This window comes from Dermacentor silvarum, chromosome 4, assembly GCF_013339745.2.
Source record: "Dermacentor silvarum isolate Dsil-2018 chromosome 4, BIME_Dsil_1.4, whole genome shotgun sequence".
NCBI classification, from domain to species: Eukaryota; Metazoa; Arthropoda; class Arachnida; order Ixodida; family Ixodidae; genus Dermacentor; species Dermacentor silvarum.
This window is the reverse complement of record NC_051157.2, coordinates 146,705,302-146,721,418: the sequence shown is the minus strand read 5'-3', so window position 1 is coordinate 146,721,418 and position 16,117 is coordinate 146,705,302. Positions and strand designations below refer to the sequence as shown.

Here is a 16,117-nt window from a genome sequence, read left to right as displayed (position 1 = left end):
CACATTTGTCATTTTCTTATGGTGTACTGTTTTAAAACGGTAAGGAACTGAAACGAAATCGAGCTGGTATACTAAGCTGGAATATGACGCTACCAGAGCGAAACATGATGCTCACTTTGCGCCGCCTACATCAGTGAACGGTGGCATGTTTGTGTTGTCACCTATTAAAGGCATGCAGTACGCTACCAATGCCACTATGCCCCACACGCTGTGAAACAGAAAGGAGAAGATGCTTATCGCAATAGGGTTGGCAGCGACAGCTGTGAATGCAGCTTGCCACGACCCGGAAGGAGATTTGTTGGTACCCGAATAGGAAACCAAGTGGGCGCCAGCGTTTTCACGAGAGATGGGCGGGCAAGTATCGTGGGGAAGCTGTTGCAGCAGGCGGCTACTGTTCTCGATTGCGCGTGTTTCGCACTCTTTCTTGTTCACATGAGATCTAGCAGCCGGAAAGTGTACCATATGATCGCAGTTTGGTGATGCACTGAACATTGGTGCCAAAAGATTGTGATTTCCAAAAATGTATGAACTGGTGAAAAAAAAACTTGTAAATGTATGGGTCATTTCTTGTGTTCTCAATCAGAAACTTTACTGCCGGGAAATTGTACATGGCAAGATCAGATTAAAGAGGCTCTACCGTAGCTTTCTTTGGCTCTTTCGCCCATTTTCATGGTGAGAGGTTAGACCTTCATTGCTGATACAAATGCCCTAACACAATGGGCAAGTGTGCTTACGCAACCAGGTTTGGGGGCGCATTTGTTGCTAAGCGCCAACTACCGTATAAACTAGGCTTGTGCGAATATTCGAGCACTTCGAATATTCGAACGAATATTAGAGTATTCGAATTCGCTTCGACCCGAATTTAAGATTTCCGATATTTTGAAGTATTCGGGGTGAACGAATTTCAAAACTGCGTGCAAGTACTATCAGGAGTTTTGGTTTCGTTTGGCAAGCCGCAGTGCCATTGACATCAGGCCTACATCTTGACTACATCTAGAGCCAAGACAAGCTAAGCCACATTCAGAGCGTTGTCGTAGCCATCTTACACACGCACGTTCGTCAAGGCTCCCGTTTCATTGTTTGGTTACCGTGTGGCTGTGCAGTGAGCAGGTGTTGATCGCACTCCACGCTTGGAACTTCAGTGTGCATCAGTTACTTCGGTCAAGTGACATGGCCAATGCGTCCACGGGTGCCAACCCGATATGAAACTTTTTTGTAAAGGTCCCGCCTGGACAAGAAGCTCAGTGTCTGAAGTGCCACTCCATTCTGAAGACGCCAACTCCCCGGGGAGGGGACTACGACGACTCTGGCGACGCATTTAACGAGGCACCCGGATGTCTTCGTGACATACGAAAAGGAACATTGTGCGCGGAAAAGCGTGAAGTCTACTGCTAAGCCTGACGTGCAGCAGCCCTCAGTTGCTGACCGGTTCAAGCCGAAGCTGAAACATACGGCGCCAAAAGCACAGCAAATGACAAAGGCCATTGCCGGATTCATAGTGCGCGGGATGGATTCCTACAGTGTTGTTGAGGAGCCGGGCTTTGTGGCCGTTATGAACGCTGCTATGCCCGAGTACGTTGTGCCGTCGCGGACAACCGTTTTCCCGAGCAATAATCTCGGAGCTCTATGCTTCGAAAAAGCAAAACTTGATGAACAGCCTTCAGGCGGTGATTGACGGTGGAGTCGAGGCCATTTCAATAACAACGGACAGTTGGACATCGCGTGCTAACGAAAGCTACTTGTCGGTAACATGCCACATCATAGACAGCTCATTTCAACTTCATGTGCACGCACTGGCATGTACAGAAATGGCAGACGCTCACACAGCTGGAAACTTGGTGCTGTTTCTAAAAAGCGTGATGGAGGAGTGGGCACTTCCCGATCCAGGTACTGTACCAGTGTACGTAGTTACAGATAATGGAAGAAATTTCACTGCAGCAATTACACAGTCGCCTTGGATAGGCATAAAATGTTTCGGGCACACGCTGCAGTTGTGCGTGAGTGATGTCAAGCGGGATGTACCTGGATTCTCCCAACTGTGCATGAAGGCCAGGGCTATCGTTGGCCGCTATAAGAAAAGCTCAAAGGCTCGGGCGCGCCTTATGGAAGTACAAAGGGAAATGCAGCTGAATGCCCTGGAAGTGGTGCAAGATGTTCCGACGCGTTGGAATAGCGAGCATCAGATGATGACTAGGCTGCTCAAGCTTCGCAAACCGATCACCGTGGAGCTTTCGGAGTGCGATGCGGTTGATAACCTCACTGCAGCTGAATGGAAGCTGATGACTGCCGCTGTGAAGGTACTCGATCCACTTGCTCAAGCCACAACAGAGCTATCTGGGGACAAATATCCCACGTTGTCCCAAGTAATTCCATTGCTGGAGTGCACTGGCATTGTACTTGCTCAGCACACAGCTCAATCAGATGAGTCATCAGCAATTGCTTCAAGTCTGGCACGCAGCATCAAGGCAAGGTTTCCTGGTGTCGTGACATCTGAGGATACAGCCCTAGTGATGTTGCTAGACCCAAGGTTTAAGGATGCCTGCTATACGGAAAGGGCAGAGAAGAAGTGGGCCTGCGCTATTCTTACCAAAGCAGCAGAGGGAACACTGCAAGTTTTATGCTGCGAAGCATCAACTGAGAGTGATACAGGTTCAGATAGCTCCCAAGATGCTTCTGTGTGGGGGGCCTTTGCTAGTTTTGCATCAGATGGTTCTAAGAAAACTGGTCCTTCCATCAAAGATGATGTTCAGAACTACCTGAGAGCTCCCCTCCTTCTTCGCTGTGAGGACCCACTCGATTGGTGGAAGAACAAAGGCAGCCACCTTCACCCGTCCCTTGTAAGGGTAGCCCGCAAATACCTCTCAGTGCCAGCAACCCAGACAACAAGCGAAAGGTTATTTTCGACAGCGGGTGCCATTGTGACCTGCAGACGGGAGCACCTTCTTCCCCAGCATGTGGAGCAATTAGTTTTTCTCCATGAGAATTTTTTACTTTCATTTTGTTAACTGTAGAAGGCAACACCTTTTACTTGCATGTAGAACTGTGATATTTTTTTTATTAAAACATGTTATCAAACGGTCTTTTTTTTTTCTGTGTGATGTAGCATTTTAACTAGTAGAAGGTGGCATCTTCTTCACTGGCTGTGGAGCTGCTAGTCTAAATGCCATTATTTTTTTACTTGAAATATATTACCAAATGGTTTTCTGTGATGTTTTACGTATGTGTGTGTGTTGTAGGTTTGTTATCTGTGTAGAATTGAAATATATTACCAAATGGTTTTCTGTGATGTTTTATGTATGTGTGTGTGTTGTAGGTTTGTTATCTGTGTAGAAGGGAGCATCTTCTACAACTAGTCTATATACATAAAAATTTTTTACTGGTTAAGATATGTTATCACAGGATTGTCTGTGATTCCTTTGTATGTTGCAACCTCAAAAATAAAGAATTTTTGCATAAAACAACTTTGAACTGCTTAGTTTTGTTCTTCGGACACCTTTCGAATTCGCTTCGAAAGTATTCGACCCCAAGGACTATTCGCACATGCCTAGTATAAACCAGAATATAAGCCATGATCCCCCTCCCCAAAAATGAACTAAAGTTGCCCCTCGTCTTATACAGTAAAACCCCGATCATACGATCCCGGCTAGTACGAATTTCGGTTTGATACGAATTCGTAACATTCCCCAGCCGAAATACATTGCTCACAATAAGAAAAAAATCGACTGTTCCAAACGCGTTGCCGTGCCGCTGCAGATCATACGAAAGCGTGAGCAAGAGCTACGGCGGCGGCCGAGCCGGCGGAGCGACCGGCACAGACACGCGGCTACGTCACACGCTTGCTCAACCTCTCATTGGTCTCCATGTCGAGTGGACCAGACCACATCACAGCCTTGCCGATGCTTAGTGAGAAAGTAGACGAGGACCGCTGCAGCAACGACGACCGCGGCGCAGCCCCGACAGCCAAAACGCTCTCTGCACTAGACGTGCTCACGCGTTCAGTGGCGTGCGAAAATATTCCTGAAATCACGTGCGCGCACTTATACGCTTTTCAGAAGGCGATCGTTGACGATTTAGGCAAGAAGAAAACGTACACGGTTAGTAGAACTCCGTTGATACGTTTTTCAAGAGACCGCGAAAAAAAAAAAAAAAAAAAGAAGTCGCAGCTTCGCCCAAAAGGGGAAGCAACGATTGCGATAGCAAATTAGTAGACAGCTGTACGAAGTAAGGATAGTAGTTGTACCGGCCGCATAAACGTTCGCTTACTAACTAAATTAACAAGCGTGATGTCATGCGTGCAGAGGTAAACATTAACACATCTCGCTTGATGACCGCGGACACTCGCTGTCGAAACGCTGGCTTGAGGAAGCCCAACAGCAGCAGCGAGCGAATTGACCTTTGCACTGTCTCTCGCTTCAGCGCAAACTAAACGTCGAAAGCACAGCGCATACGAAGCTACCAGTACTAGGCGCACTTTGTCAAGATTTCCGATCATACTGACGATGAGGTCCGCGCGGGCGCAGACTTTGCGCACGTCGCAGATCACTTTCAAGATACAGCACCCGCACGGCTGTGTCGTATCTGCAACGTGCCGGTCGTTTGTTGCAACGCATCGGTTGCTTGTTGCAACGTACAAGCTGGCAGCACCACTAAATTTACGTGACCGCCACATTCAAACGCAACGTAAGATGCAGGAACATTACAGATTGGCGATGTATCACGGGGAACTTAATACGTGGAAGTCAATGGGATTTAGGTCGGGACTGCGAAAACGCGACATAGCAGCCGGGAAAACGCAGCAGCGAGGAAGGTATCAATGGGGTTCCACTATTAGAAATCTTTTCTGGTAAAAATAAATTGATTTTTTCTTGATTTTGTGATGTTTTGATGATACTGACACGTATAGATGTTTATCTTTCACCGGTGGCCGCTTTCCACCGGCTAACAAATGTTAAACGTTATCGCTCGGCGCAGGACGCGCCTGTATCGGAAGTTTCTAGAACGTTATCGATGCTTCTTTCCATTGCCTGTTTTCACCGACGCTTATGTTATCTGATTGCATGACTGACGCGAATTCTCTAGAACTTTCTGGAAGACACGCGGGCATCAGGGATTAATCTAGAACCTTCGATTACTCAGGTATAAAAGCCGACGCGTTTCGCCGCTGATCAGATTTTCGACGATCGCCGACTGTGTTCGCCGTTATCGTTGTGCTTTGAGTGTACCTTGCTTTTGTGGGCACAGGTTCGCCCAATAAACAACCAGTTTCGTTGTACACAGTTTTACGACTGTTTTCTTCAGCGTCACTACTACGTGACATCTGGTGGAGGTGCTTTTGTGTCCATGCAGCGGACACCCCCGCAAAGCCGCGACCCAAGCCCGAAACCGGAGGACGAGACCAACATCGCCAAGGACCAGCGAGCTAGCCGTAGGCAGCAAGGTCTCTTGCCAGAATACGGACTTCTTCCCGAGAAGACCACAGCGATCAAGGCCAAGTCAACGACCTCAATGGCAGCCCCAGCGTCCCCCATCCTGCTGCAGCAACCTCGGGAGCCACCGACCTTCCGTGGATCATCAGCTGAAGACCCTGAAACATGGCTGGAGACGTACGAGAGGACCGCGACATTCAACAAATGGAGCGACGATGACAAGCTGCGCCATGTCTATTTTTCGTTGGATGACGCTGCTCGGACGTGGTTTGAGAACAGGGAGACCACCCTGGTGACTTGGGACCTATTTCGCGAGAACTTCGTGAGGACCTTCACGAGTGCCGTACGAAAAGAAAGGGCTGAAGTTCTCCTGGAAACCAGAGTTCAATTGCCGAACGAGAGCATCGCGATCTTCACGGAGGAGATGACTCGCCTCTTCCGCCACGCCGACCCCGACATGTCTGAAGAAAAGAAAGTTAGGTTCTTGATGCGGGGCGTCAAAGAGCATCTATTCACTGGATTGATGCGCAACCCGCCCAAGACTGTGGCAGAATTTGTTTCGGAGGCAACAACCATCGAGAAGACGCTTGAAATGCGAGCCAGACAATACAACCGCCGTGCGCTGACAAACTACGCCGAAGCTCAAGCTCTAGGCGCCGACGACCTGCACGAGACGATCAGAGCTGTTGTACGGGAAGAACTACAGAAATTATTCCCAAGGTTGCAGCCTCAGGTGAATTCAATCGCCGACATAGTTAAAGAAGAGGTTCAGCGATCTCTGGAAGTGCCAGAAGCTCCGGCATCGCCTCAACTACAGCCGCAAGCGATGACCTACGCCCGCTGACGAACTTAGGTACTTTGTTACTTTATTTTTTTTTCTTTATTACGTGTGGTTTTGTTTTCGCTTTCACATTTGTTTGTAGCATCGGGACGATGCTTTTTAAGGGGAGGGTATTGACACGTATAGATGTTTATCTTTCACCGGTGGCCGCTTTCCACCGGCTAACAAATGTTAAACGTTATCGCTCGGCGCAGGACGCGCCTGTATCGGAAGTTTCTAGAACGTTATCGATGCTTCTTTCCATTGCCTGTTTTCACCGACGCTTATGTTATCTGATTGCATGACTGACGCGAATTCTCTAGAACTTTCTGGAAGACACGCGGGCATCAGGGATTAATCTAGAACCTTCGATTACTCAGGTATAAAAGCCGACGCGTTTCGCCGCTGATCAGATTTTCGACGATCGCCGACTGTGTTCGCCGTTATCGTTGTGCTTTGAGTGTACCTTGCTTTTGTGGGCACAGGTTCGCCCAATAAACAACCAGTTTCGTTGTACACAGTTTTACGACTGTTTTCTTCAGCGTCACTACTACGTGACAATACGAATTTCGGGTGATACGAATATTTCAGGGGACCCCGCGAGATTCGTATCACCGAGATTTTTCTGTATAGCGGTCCTTATAGCACATTGAGAGTCCACCTATATTCCGGGCCGGCCTATATTCCGGTATATACCTCTGAGTGCTGTCCACCCATACTCACCCAGTAGCGACAACCATGCAGCTGCTACCGCTAAGCCACGCCCAGCGACTAAGACACCTTGCACAACCAAGTTTCGCCGCGCTACCGCTGCGCCGCAGCTTGCCTGACGTCGTGCTTTCCTCCTTGCAGTAGCAGAGTTCTGCCGTGCCGCAGCTGCTTGCACTAGGCCGCACAAAGCTCGAGAGGCAGCGAAGCTGGCTGATCGATTGCGTCTCCTGGTAGCAGCTAGGTTGAACTTGGCTATGTCGAGGTTGAACTTTGTTGTATCTAGGTTGAACTTAGTAGCAGCTAGGTTCGGCCTTGGCTATGCCTGAGTTGAGCTTGGTTATGCCAGGTATCTCTTAGTTTGTGATGCAATCGATGAGCCAGCTTCGCTGTGTCTCGAGCTTTGCACAGCCTAATGCAAGCTTTGCATTTTTTTTTCTTTTTCTTTTGGGTTCTAATCGTTCAGACATTTACATAAATCCCTTTTAAGGGCTGCAAAAGTCAGTTCACAGCTGCTCACAAAATTGATACAAACACTTCAGGACAACAGTGCAAATCACTTTTGTGGAAGCCCTGAAGGTGGAAGAAGGTTCAATGAAGAAGGGAATAGTCATCTACCTGAATGTAGCGTGAAGCGATAAAGAAAACCCATACGGTTTTCTTGAACTGTGAAGATTTCTTTTTAAGAAACCCGCACGGGTTTCCTTTGTAGCTTCAATGAATCATGCTACGGTCGGATGGATGACAAATGTTCCTTTCAGGAAAATACTGTAATGTATGTCTACACACAATCTCGATATTCAGCCTTGAATGTGAGAGAGAAAGAAAAGGAAAGGAGAGGAAGGTCAACCAGAGGCACGTGCGGTTTGCTACTCTAGGCAGGGGAAAGGGAGGGGGTCAGTTCAAGGGCTTCATCAGCAAATACAACAATATGATAAATATGACAAGGGCAGATGCTCACCGATTATGTGGAGCGGGTTCATAGATATGAATCGCTGACAGATGCCAATGAACGTGTCCGTCTGCTCCTGGGATGGACACTCTCCATGACTGCGCAAGGGAAGGAAAAAAAAAAAATGTGCAGAGCCATTGTGTGCTATCCTACTGTTACCACACGTCTCCCGCAGCAGCTTATTACTCGTTCAAATGTCCCAACGTTGGGCCCGACAGAACCCGAGTCTGCAGCCCGTACTCTCTAGTGACGTTTTACAGCGTGCAGGCAGGAAAAAGAACCCTAGAGGTCATGGTCAAGTCTGGTTACGCGCCAGTGAGTCTGAACGGCAACTTTGTGTTTTGAATGCCTTCAATGCTGTCAGAGAAAATCTAGCTTTGCCAAAACTTGGAATGTACACTATATGCGCAGCAACTATTTCACAAACAATGGCTGCACACAATAGCGCCCATGGAAGCTTCGTGGTCATCAGATCACCGCGGCACACTGTTAAGGCATGCACATACAGTCAAACCTCGTTCACTCGGATTTCACGTGACCATAAGAAGTGTCCGAATTAAACCAAATGTAGAATTATTGAATCTATCAGGAAAAACAGTAAACAACTGTTTCCTATTTCAACATGCCTCCACTTACTGAAGAAATCTGCAAAGCTCATTTATATTTTGCACGAAATCAGCGCAGAAGCTGCCATTTTCATAATCTTGTGACTGATAAGCCATTCACAGTGGCAAGGGCCTGCTTTTTTTGCAGTACAGCAGCACCATAAGACATGCCTTTTTATCCAAGTAGACTTGTTTTTCACTAACACGCACACTGAAGTTATTTTATCGCCCGTGAGCCAACCAGATACTGTCCATCACAATGTAGCTCGCAGACTTTATGTGTGTGTGGGCCACAGTTTAATCGCGTTTCATCCTTAATGGCTTCTACCATGTTTGTTGTGACATCATGCGTGTCTTGCAATGAATCAAAACACAACCGCTGCAGATAAATTTGCAGTTCATATAAACATGATAATTGATGATGACCACACGGTTGTGAAGCTTCGCGTCCAATGTGGTGTCATGTGTGGGGTTAATGCAGTAAAAAAGCAAAATAAATTCTCATATTGTTCTCATATGATTCCTGCTGATGACTGTGGCAATGTGGATACCACTACTTCTTTTTTGGTTGAATGCTAACACTGAGTTTGCTCTTTTGCATAGCGCAGTTATGAAGTTTCACACTCTGCACACAGAAGGGGCCGTCCTAATTAACTGGTGCACTGCAAAATACATCTGAACTAACAAGAGTTTGATGCCATTATATAATGCATACTGCTGGTACCAGAAGGCAAGTCCGGAATTTCCGGTTTTCCAAGTTAACAAGCGTTGAATCAATGAGATTTTACGGCTCATGTACTGCAAGGTGCATTGTGGAAGGGAATGTGCAGTTAATGTTCTGCCATCGATTATTGCAGCGACAAGGTATAAATGCCCACAGCACAATTTCTTATTTGCATAAATGTACACCCGTGAGCAAAAGTATACGGACCAGGGGTTGTGCGATAAAGCCGATTTTTTCCTCTGCCTGTGAACACTGAAATTGAGGACTGCAGTCCAAACTTGGCATTGCGAACGTTTCAGTGTACTCGTCTATTCCAGTTTATGCTTGTTAATTACGAAGAAACTAAGTTTTTTCAGTGACCCTGTGGTCCGTATACTTTTGCTCACGGGTGTACATCCAACTGATCATGTCAGTCGCTTCTTTCCAATTAAGGCAAACAAAAGTTCCAATTATATTCACTTGATTGCTGCTTAGGCATTCTCTTTAACAGTAGGCTGTACTGTTCAAACTAACATCAGTTGCCCCTGAACTCTGAAGCTGTGGGATGTGAGAATCAGGTCATGCAACAGATGTGGCCAACTGTGCAGCACAAGGTACTGTGACACATTGGGTAAACATCAAACGCAACCTTCCCAGGCTTTTTTTTTGGTGAGGAATTTGACAGATGAGATGCACACAAGTCTGTTTCTCTGTTCGGTTCACTCAGGTCACTGTATGTGGCTGTCTGCTACAATGTGCAGCCCCCGTTATCTGCATTGCATTGAGGTGCAAGTGCCTTGCTTACTTTGCTCTTATCAGCATAGCAACATCGCTAGCAGGTAAAATGTTTGCAGGTTGACTCCCTGTTATTGCCCTTGCAGCGCAAAGTTATATTGGCCTTCGGGATCGGTGTCGCATTCACTTTTCGCAGCTAGGCAGTAGACTGCGTTGAGTAGCAGTGCCTTCTTTCTATTCCATGCACGTAATACGTCACACAACGGTATAAAAACCACAATGCTAAACTGTTTTCAAAATAACCCAGTGCAATTAGCATCATCATAAAAAAAACCTCCAGAAGCAGCATTTCCTTTTTTTTTTTTTTTGGAGGGGGGGGGGGGTGCTCTCTCACTGCTAACGTCTGCTGCAGCTGCACGTTGTGATTAGCAGCACATCAAATAAAACTTTCAAATCACAGCAAATCGAAGCTGCACTACAAGGCAAAATTCTCGCACTAGCCACACACCTGGCATGCGCAAAAGATCCCCAAATTTCTGGAACAGGTGGCATGGGTGAAAATGCATTTATTAAGAAATTGTTCTGTCACACGGTCCAGCAAAAAATGAAGTGAAGGGAGAGCAAGAGACTGACCCGCGACACTGCAGCTTGAGGTACCGGATCTCCCTCTGCTCAATCACCTTTGGGTCATAGAATCGGTCCGTGTTGGTCAGGTCGATCCACAGGCCCATCTTCAGCTGCAGGTACAAAGGCACACATGGCCGACACAAAAGGGGGCTCTTGCAACACTCCCCTCAGATGTGCGAATTCCTCGACATCTGCACAGCCTCACTCATTATTATCGTCAGTTTATTTTATGCCCACTGCAGGATGACGACCCATCCCAGCAATATCCAATTACCGCTGTCTTGTGTCAGCCATTCTATGCCAGCAAAGTATGTTATCTCACCCTACCACCTGATTCATCTTCCATCCTTGAGTGCCTTTCCCAGTTCCTTTGGCATCCATTCTCTTAATCTAACAAACCACTCGTTACCTACTCTAAACCTTTACATGGCCTGCCCCCAACTCCACTTTCTTCCGCTTAATCTTAACTAGGATATCAGCTGTCTCCGTTTGGTCGCTAATCTACACCGCTATCTTCCTATCTCTTAATGTTACGCATATCGTCTTTCCTTCCCTCACTCCAATGCACAGTCCTTAGCTTCTTCTCAAGATTAACTTTCAAGTTTCTGCCCCAAATGTTAACAACGGCAGGATGCCAAGATTATACGCTTTTTGTTTCCAGGATAACGGTAAACTTGTGCTTACGAATTCAGAGCATCTGCCATTTGTGTTTCAATTCCACTCGCATTCATCTAGAAACTTCCTTCCTGCAGCCTCTGAATACTTGGCCTTCATAGCTTCAAGAGGTTGACTACCAATCACCAACACTCATTACCTCTCCATGCTATCAAACATTACTTATGTCTCTGAATAACAATCCATCAAACCATTGCCATTTTTCAGCTCAATCATTTGTTGCCATTGCCAGCATTGCTGAAGAGTGCATCACCTACATGCTGCAGGATGCACACACATTTCTCTTTAATCATTACACCTGAACCTCATTTTATCATCATAAATATGTGTAAACATGCAGTGAACAAACAGCGGAGTCATTGTCTCTCTCTGCATTACTTTTTTTTTTTTACACCAGTATTTTTCCACCTTTCTTGCGAACATTTGTGGTGTAGCTGTGGAATCTATCAAGAAGACATTTGTTAAAATTATTCATCTATGCTTACATTTCTCCTTGACCCAACATCTATAGTGACTCAAATGCTTTCTTTGTAATCTATGAAGGCTAAATAGAGCGGCTGGTTATATTTCATAGACTCCTGCATTACCTAGCTGACGACATGGATGTTACGATTGTTGAATATCACATTCCAAAGCCAGCCTGTTCCTTGGGTTGATAATTAATTGAAATCAAAAGTTCCTATTCTATTTGCAATTACCTTAGTGAATATAGTGCAGAATACTGAAAGCAAGCTAATGGGCTTATAATTCTCTAACGTCTCTCCCTTTTTATAGATTAATATGATGCTGGCACTCTTCCAAGTCTCTGGTATACTTGAAGCCAAGAGGCACTACAAATATAGGGTCGCAAGCTTCTCAAGTATATCCTCTCCACCTTTTATAAAGCCAACTGTTATTCCATCTTCTTCTGCAACATTTCCTCTGGCTATGTCTTGGAAGGCCCTACTAATCCCATCCCTGGTTACCTAAGAAACTTCCATTTCTTCTTTGCCAACTACGCCTAACCTTGGTTAAATGACTGTTCCCGCCCGGTACTGCACAATCCAGCTGAAAACGGATCTGCTGCTATTATTATAGTAACCAAAATTTATGGATGACACTACCCAGCTAATTTTTATTTGTGTTACCGTGCAAACTCAAACAAATGGAAGACGCGGACACCACAGCTGGTTTGTGGCGCCCGTGTCCGGCATTAGTGGTGTCTGCGTGTTCTGTGTATATTGTCAGGCTTAATTTTTAAGCGGGTCAAGAATCCAACAGCCAACTAGCCTGCCTAAGAGCGACCCACTTTTTATCACTACTTGTTGCCAGGCTAGTTTCATGCTTCTTGGGATGGAAAAGACGCGAAAATACCTAAAGGCAGGACTGGACAGGAAAGAATATCACTTGCAACTTTTTTTTCTGGTCCAATTCTTTCGTTTCATGTCTTTTCCACTGCAAGTATGAAACTAGCCCAGCAACAAGTAGTAGCATGCTATGTTCTTTCTATAGTGGGGCCTGCTTTCTGTGCCTCTTTGTCTTCGATGGAGCCAATTGCACATAGTGCCCCTGTGACGTGCCAAGCATGGTAAAACAGTTACAAGTGATGTTCTTTCCTGTCCGATCGTTCCTTTACAGTTAGAAGTTGCAGCTCATCTTTGACTGCATACATTTTATTACTGCCAAGTGGCAAGCTCTCATCTAGCTAATTTCCCAATGTATCATGCAATTTGATCTTGGAGATCATCACATAGACTTCTGGTGATTCCCAGAGCGAGGCCAGTATGTGTCTGATGCAAAATGCGTAGAGGGGCTCGTGGGAAGCCGTGTCGTCTCCCCAGCTCACGACAAAGAAAGCAACAAAGGTTGAGATAAACCACACAGACGCCTCACACACCTTGTAGCTGGTTAAGGAGTCCAACAGCATAGATGGCGGGAATCGGCTCTCCTCGGGCACCTGAGCATCGTAAATCTCGCTCAGGGGCGTCTTGAAGGGCAGGAACTTCTCTGCAAACCACAAGCGGCACTCCCATTGAAAAGCGTTGTTCGAGAACTCTTCCTAACATAGGTCGACGTAAAGAGTTCAAAATTTTCGCACGCAGTAAAGCCATACCTGCCAACCTGTGAACCTTAAGATACATAAAAACTCAGTGGACATGACATCCGGGGATAGGGGGAGAATCAGCATTCATTTTATGGGGATATCAATTACACTGACACTCGAGGCCCATTTGTGGCGTCGTCGTGTTGTCACAGTATCGACGCACATACGCAGCTCGCATGTAGAGGGGGGGGGTTAGAAGGTCTCCAGACATGAGCAGTGCGTTTGGCTGCAAAAACAATGAAGCCAAGTGGACAGCACCCTCAGGCTCCACTCTGACTCTGCAACAAAGCCTTCTGCCTCCCACTGTTGGCACGAGCGTCGTGTGCGCAAGCAATAGCATTCCTGTTGAGCAGCTGTGCAGTACCACATGTGGCGTGTGCAGTGGAACAGACAGCACACTTCCAAGCTAAAAAAGCCGATGGTTTTCCTTTGGTCTAACCCTGTGCAACATTCAAGTGTGACACCTGCAATGCCGGTGGCAATGCTCCTCATCACGGCAGCTTTGTGAGACGCCTAATAGCTACCAAGGCATTCTCTTTGCTGCTCAGCAGCAATTGCCTCGTGTTCTGCGTCGCCCGCCAACATGCCACCCCCGCGTATTCTTCGAACGTGGTATGAGGAGTTTCAGCACAACACTGAATTTTACTATCGCTTTCAATGCTGTGTCCTTCAGGCAAAGCTGGCCAATATGTAATCCAAAAGCATTATATGACTCATGCAGCAGAATATCTGGTGTAGTTGTCGGCGTTGGCGTGACCACTGATGGTTCAAAAAAAGTCTTCGAACCCTCAACCTTTGGCAGGAGTCGAACCCACAACCTTTGGTGTTAATTAAGGCACAGAAAATTAAGGTAGAGGTAAGCCACTAAAACCCACAAACTTTGTTGGGAGTCAAACCCACAACCTTACATTACGGCATAATGTCTAAGCATCATGCGGTGGTCACAATGCTTTCGCATTCATCTACGTAGAGATAACTAAGTGCCCGTTGAATTTTTTTTCTTTAGAACTCGCCCTGATCACATGTGTCTTGTGGAACGCACACGCACTTCATCGACAATGATGTACTTTCAGAAACGACACAAAATCAGTAGAAAACTTCATAGCAACGTGTTCTTTTTAGATCACAGTGACTTTTGCACCGACATTCCTGTTGCCGATTTTGCCTGCTTTTGAAACTTGTCCGCATAAGCTTGCTCACAGCGAGCACCCTTCTGCAGTTCCTGCACCACCAGATTTGCAAAGAAACTTTTGCAGAACAATGAGCAACACCTTGCTGCAAACAAAATTTGTTTTTCACAAAAACTAGACGCAACATTCATAAGATCATAAGACAAGCCCCAATTCGTAAACTTCACAAGATATCTGGGAGAGTAGGCAGGTATGTACAACCCACCCCTACAAACTGAAATGACCAGCCAACCGTGCTGACATCACCACTGCCACAATGAGTTGTGCTTTTATTTTCTCTGATAGGCACCATCTACTCAGTGTTCGTCACCTGCCTTCGTGCCAGTGTACCGCGATGACCACGTAGCAACACAGCATCTTTCTCTCCCCATCACACAAGCAACCTGACACTAAGGTGAATAGCCTCACCGGCAATGAGGGCTCCCTTGCGTGGACAGTTGAGCCAGCGCGGAGGCGGGCCGAGCTCCGCCGGACGGCGCCGCTTGCGGCTGTGGTGATCAGCCATAACCGACGCTCACAACCTCTACACCTGCAGAAGATAGGTGGAAATGTTGCACATGATAGGTTGAAAATCGTCACCAGGTGCACAATGATTAGTGGACCAGTGAAGTAACTGAAGCCTTTGCAATGCCCCGCAGACATGCTCTACCTAAGTGCTGGAAAAGGTGATGGCATACCTTGGCGATTATCACTGCCCACATGTATACCATCTGCATATAACTGCTATTGTTTCTTAAGTGCATGTCCCTTTTCGCCTAAATCTTTCGTCTCTGAATAAAATAAAAAAGAAGATCCCTTGGAATCGGCTTTTGTATTGTTCATCCCCTTGTTTCCTAATGTCTGCTGTCGTGCCAAGATGTCAACCAGCCTGGATTAGCAATTACTACTTCGCAGAGGCAAAGCCCTCAGGCAAAGTTGGAGAGACTAACAGTATTTGCACATCTCGGAAAGCGACACAGTAAGCAAACATTTAGTGTCAGGATGGTTTCAAGTTTGAACCTTACACTTGAGGCTTAAATTTATTTACAGATTTCTTTCTCAACCAAGCAAAACTGAACTTTTGTGACATACTTCAGTGACAAACTTCTGTGACGTTGGTGCTTTGCACTTCTGTGCGAAGCACCAAGTTCATACCTGAGCACTATTAGCAAAACTGGAGGGACTTCTGGTGACAGAAATTAACAGCAAAAACATATGGATTCGGGGACTCAAATGTATGACTGGAGATGGCGTGCTGAGCACACATGCACACACAAAACAAGGATGTGACATGGAAAGTAGATGACACAAGCACCAACTAAATATTAATTGAAAAAAAAAAAAAACAGAGAAGAGTACGAGCACAGACAGAAAGTTCGCACCGGAAAAATTACAATAAATGATGTCCAAATCCACCTCCCAGCAATGGCTCCCTCATGGTAATTAAAACCAATCTTGAAGGCTTCGTTCTTGCCCACTGCATGCACCTGCAGGAGCTAGAAACACATCACTGCCGCCATGTTCTGGACATCACCTATTCGCAGGTTGACGCCAAATGGCTCAGTGGCGTGACTACATTTCAGTGGCATAGCTACTTTACTGTGACCAGTGAAT

General features: G+C 46.3%; 2 protein-coding genes across 2 annotated transcripts in view; one reads left to right on the top strand and one right to left on the bottom strand.

Moving 5' to 3' along the window:
- Nucleotides 1-16,117, bottom strand: part of LOC119450721 (mRNA-capping enzyme) — a 91,121-nt gene that overhangs the window by 71,748 nt on the left and 3,256 nt on the right. Inside the window, exons 2-5 of the mRNA XM_037714242.2 lie at nucleotides 14,933-15,053; nucleotides 13,128-13,237; nucleotides 10,583-10,686; nucleotides 7,916-8,004 (exon numbers count right to left, since the gene is read on the bottom strand). Of these exons, the coding sequence (XP_037570170.1) occupies nucleotides 7,916-8,004; nucleotides 10,583-10,686; nucleotides 13,128-13,237; nucleotides 14,933-15,029 (400 nt within the window). The 5' untranslated portion in view covers nucleotides 15,030-15,053. The remainder of the gene's footprint in view (nucleotides 1-7,915; nucleotides 8,005-10,582; nucleotides 10,687-13,127; nucleotides 13,238-14,932; nucleotides 15,054-16,117) is intronic.
- LOC125944805 (zinc finger BED domain-containing protein 4-like) lies at nucleotides 767-3,489 on the top strand. Its single transcript, XM_049666166.1, has 2 exons — nucleotides 767-3,236; nucleotides 3,314-3,489. Exon 1 carries the CDS (start codon nucleotides 1,650-1,652, stop codon nucleotides 3,003-3,005), a length of 1,356 nt encoding a protein of 451 aa, XP_049522123.1. The 5' UTR covers nucleotides 767-1,649; the 3' UTR covers nucleotides 3,006-3,236; nucleotides 3,314-3,489.

Bases quoted from the DNA above. Each gene is read 5' to 3' on its own strand.
- LOC125944805 (XM_049666166.1), top strand. From the start codon at position 1,650: ATGAACAGCCTTCAGGCGGTGATTGACGGTGGAGTCGAGGCCATTTCA.